At 39.0% G+C, this 4,381-nt stretch overlaps 1 protein-coding gene across 1 annotated transcript; it reads left to right on the top strand.

Annotated features, from left to right (window-relative positions):
- Positions 1-406: 406 nt before the first annotated feature.
- Positions 407-3,367, top strand: LOC132300671 (polyol transporter 5-like). Its single transcript, XM_059797852.1, has 3 exons — positions 407-674; positions 782-1,144; positions 1,973-3,367. The coding sequence occupies exons 1-3, from the start codon at positions 524-526 to the stop codon at positions 3,055-3,057; spliced, it is 1,599 nt and encodes a 532-aa protein (XP_059653835.1). The 5' UTR covers positions 407-523; the 3' UTR covers positions 3,058-3,367.
- Positions 3,368-4,381: the final 1,014 nt, after the last annotated feature.

Here is a 4,381-nt window from a genome sequence, read left to right as displayed (position 1 = left end):
ATCAAAGTATCATATCAACGCGAATACAGCCGCATACCTATCCCCAAAAAAATTAATATTAATAAATAAATAAATAAACAATATATGAAGAAAAAAAACACTGAATCAATTTTTATTTTTATTTTTAAATTTTTTGATAAACTAAGAAAATTAAAAACAGAACACAAATAATATATTAAATTTAAATTGTGATTTAATAAATTTAAATAAATATTTATATAAATTAAGTGAACCAATCGAGTAACAAATTTAATATACTGGCAATTAATTGTATCAGACATAACAAATTGTGGTACACCCACTTCCACAAGATTTGTAAACAGTGAGGATGACGTGAAGGCAACAAGTGTCATTGACCATTTGGCAATATATATCAGCATCAGCTCTCCCTCTGTCTATTTAAGGTGCTCCATAGCTTAGCACTCAACCTCACAGCTACAACTGGCCATGCCCATTTTGTTCCCCATCATCATATAAACTTGCTCTCGCTCGTACTCTCGTTCTTGTTTTCACTCTGAGTCAGATGGCTGACAGACAACCCGGAAACAATGGTTTCCCAGACCAACCACAAGCACCTATTCCGGGTTTCGAACCCCCGAAGAAACCAAAGAGAAACAAGTTTGCTTTTGCTTGTGCCATTTTAGCTTCCATGAATTCTATCTTGTTGGGCTATGGTGAGTTACTATAATATACTACGTGTGTGTGTGTATATATATATATATATATAATTCGTTCTCTGTACTACGTTTTCATGTAATTAAATTAAACTCAATCACTACAGATATTGGAGTTATGAGTGGAGCATCAATCTACATCAAGAAGGACCTGAAGATCAGCGATACACAAGTGGAAATCCTGATGGGTATCCTGAACCTCTACTCTCTTCTGGGGTCGGCGGCGGCGGGCCGGACCTCGGACTGGATCGGACGCAGGTACACCATAGTCATGGCTGCCGGAATCTTCTTTGCGGGTGCGCTGTTGATGGGTTTCGCCCCAAACTATGCATTTCTTATGTTTGGCCGCTTTGTCGCCGGCGTCGGCGTCGGCTACGCTCTCATGATCGCCCCCGTCTACACCGCCGAGGTCTCGCCGGCGTCGTCCCGTGGCTTCCTCACATCTTTCCCGGAAGTCTTCATCAACTTTGGTATGAATATATGATACTACTCATCCTCATATTTTGTTTATTTATTTTTCATTAACCCTTTCTACTCACTGTACGGTGATTCTTGTGTTTCATTTTTATGAATTGTTTTTATTTATTACTAATTATGACAATGATTTCAATGTGTTATTATTATAATTATTATTTTTTTCTATCCTAACACACTTCACTAAAATAATTATTATATAATGAATGTAGGTAAGACTTTTTTTTTTTCTTTTTTCAAAAGAAATTCTACTATGTCACAATTTTTTTCTTTGGTTCATCTTTTTTTCTTTCTTTTTCTCTTCTTAAGTAGACGCTGGGACACAGATCTGATGGACACACACTCGTTCTAGTCCGTGTCAAGACAAAACAGTTAGAGCAGAGAAGCTAAGATGTTAGCAATTGAAAATGAAGTGTCAGCACTGTGTATTAAAAAAAAGGATTTCATTTATTATTATCTTATTAAAGTTATTAAAAAGAGGATATGGACTTTTGTGTTTATAAATATTTGTGGTCATTTTAATTCATAATTAAATTTCAAGAACAAATGTTTTTTTTTAAATATATATCATATGTTAAAGAGTTTAAAATAATAACAATAGTAAGTGAAAAAATCATCTTAATGATAAAACTGAAAGCAACTGCAGAACAGTATCAATAATTTTACTCTTTACCTTACAAATGATAATAATAATAATTTTATTTTATATATATATATATATATATATATATATATATATATATATATTTACTTTTTGAAAATAAAATTTTATATTAACATATATTACAAAGACACAAGTTTAATTAGTTTATTTATTTTAACAGGTATACTACTTGGATACGTATCGAACTATGCATTTTCCAAGCTCCGACTGAACTTGGGTTGGCGAATCATGCTCGGAGTCGGAGCCCTTCCGTCAATTTTCTTGGCAGTCGGCGTGTTAGCCATGCCCGAGTCGCCGCGCTGGCTCGTCATGCAGGGTCGACTCGGCGACGCCAAGCGAGTCCTCGACAGAACATCAGACTCCAAAGAAGAGGCTGAGCTCAGACTCGTCGACATAAAAGAAGCCGCCGGCATTCCCGAACACTGGAACGACGACGTCGTCAAGCCCCCGAAACGCAACCACGGCGAGGCCGTGTGGAAAGATTTGCTCCTCCATCCCACGCCGGCCGTCCGTCACATCTTGATGACCGGCATCGGAATTCACTTCTTCCAGCAAGCGTCCGGCATAGACGCCGTCGTTTTGTACAGCCCCCGAATCTTCGAAAAGGCGGGAATCAAAGATGACACCCACAAACTATTGGCGACCATGGCGGTTGGGTTCGTGAAGACAGTGTTCATCTTGGTGGCCACGTTTTTGCTGGACCGGAGCGGCCGACGACCTCTGCTTCTCACCAGCGTGGCAGGTATGATTGGGTCTCTGACTTTGCTGGCTGTGGGTTTGACCATCATTGACCACTCGCATCATAAGATAACCTGGGCCATTGCTTTGTGCTTGATCACCGTGTTATTGTACGTTGCGTTCTTCTCGATCGGGATGGGTCCCATCACGTGGGTGTACAGTTCGGAGATCTTTCCGTTGAAGCTGCGTGCTCAGGGTTGTAGTATGGGTGTGGCCGTGAATAGGGTCACGAGTGGCGTCATCTCCATGACTTTCCTCTCGCTCTCTAAGGCCATCACCATTGGTGGGGCGTTCTTTCTTTTCGCGGGAATCGCATCTGTGGCTTTTGTATTCTTTTATACGCTGCTCCCCGAAACACAGGGTAGAACCCTCGAAGATATGGAGGTCTTGTTTGGGACTTTTTTCAACTGGAGGGCCACTGCCAAGAAACTAAAGCGCCAGAAGGAGGTTAACGATGAACGTGATGGTAACGGCCAGGTTCAGATGGCCACAAACACCCAAAACTAGGTTGTGTAAGGGGTAGTTAGGTCAATACGTGTCTAGCTAAAGGTCTTTTATGTCTTTTAATCCTGGCGCATGTGTCCCCTCTGGCTCTATAGAAATTAAAGCTCTGTTTCGGACGAATGAAAAAGGGAATGTGGTGATCAACTCACCAAGTCACATGTAATGGAAACCCAAAAATAGAAGGGAAAAAAAACAAAGAAGAGTTAAGCCTTGTTTGGTTAGAGATGTGTCTTTTATGAAACTGAACCACGGAGATGGATAGTTCCTAGATGTGATTTTAAATATGATAATGAAAAGGCTGGTTGAGATCTTATTAGTAGTATTTTATGTTGCTGTATGACAAATACTAAATTATTAAATACTCAGTATATAATAAATAAAAAAATTGTTGGGAAATACGAAAATCTCCAATAATTGAGAAGGTGCAGCATTATGATTCAGTACACTGTAGCTGCATGGTACATGATGTTTGTTACATTTTAGTCTCTTCATACGGATTCTACTAATATGTGGCTGGACTTTTAAATGCTATGCACATGCTATATATATAAAGTTACTGGGTGTGGAGGGAAAATAATTCCCAACCAATGATAAGTTGACATATCAACACGGGAGGGTCCACCAAAGACTATGTCGACTACTCAACAATCAACTTGGGCCAAAGCAAGAAGATTGGGCCGAATGAGTTGAATACGATGGGTTGGGCTCATTACAGGAGCTCGAATCTACTAACTTTAAGCCCACTTCCGAACGCATGCAAAGCCCACCATAATTGCAGTTTGATTAGAAGAAGAATTGTTATTCATGGCAACCAAATTATGTAAATCTTTATGGATTATTTACACAAACCTTCCCTATGGTTTGTCATAATTACATGGACTTCCTCTGTAATTTGGAAATTTACCCGAACCTCACCTAAAAATAAAAATATCCTACAGGGACCTTCCTTATGTGTGAGGAACCATCAACAGCACTAACGAACGTGTCAAATTTACTAAAATGCCTTCAATTTTCTATGATAAGTGACTAAAGTACCCATATATATATATATATATATATATATATATATATATATATATATATAGAGTAGTGTACATAAAAATGATGAATTTACCCATCTAACCTCATATTATTATATCTATACATACATCTATTATCTGTCTCCATCTTCATCTTCAGACAGTGCAGATTGTCGTCTTTGTCGCCGGAGATCGCTGCAAATCAACCCCACAACCACCATCGATCCCATGACCACCATTGTTCCCACACAACCACCACTCACCACACAACCACCTATAATACTCATCACAACCACTGTTCTCACCCC

Source organism: Cornus florida, unplaced genomic scaffold (assembly GCF_030987335.1).
Source record: "Cornus florida cultivar Cherokee Brave unplaced genomic scaffold, ASM3098733v1 CherokeeBrave_3.0.0_Hap2_Chr03, whole genome shotgun sequence".
Classification (NCBI taxonomy): Eukaryota; Viridiplantae; Streptophyta; class Magnoliopsida; order Cornales; family Cornaceae; genus Cornus; species Cornus florida.
The sequence above is the reverse complement of the archived record's forward strand: the minus strand, read 5'-3'. Positions and strand labels throughout refer to the sequence as shown.

Coding starts and splice junctions, on each gene's coding strand:
- LOC132300671 (XM_059797852.1), top strand. CDS start 524: ATGGCTGACAGACAACCCGGAAACAATGGTTTCCCAGACCAACCACAA. Junction 675..781: donor TTCTATCTTGTTGGGCTATG/GTGAGTTACTAT, acceptor CAATCACTACAG/ATATTGGAGTTATGAGTGGA. Junction 1,145..1,972: donor GGAAGTCTTCATCAACTTTG/GTATGAATATAT, acceptor TTATTTTAACAG/GTATACTACTTGGATACGTA.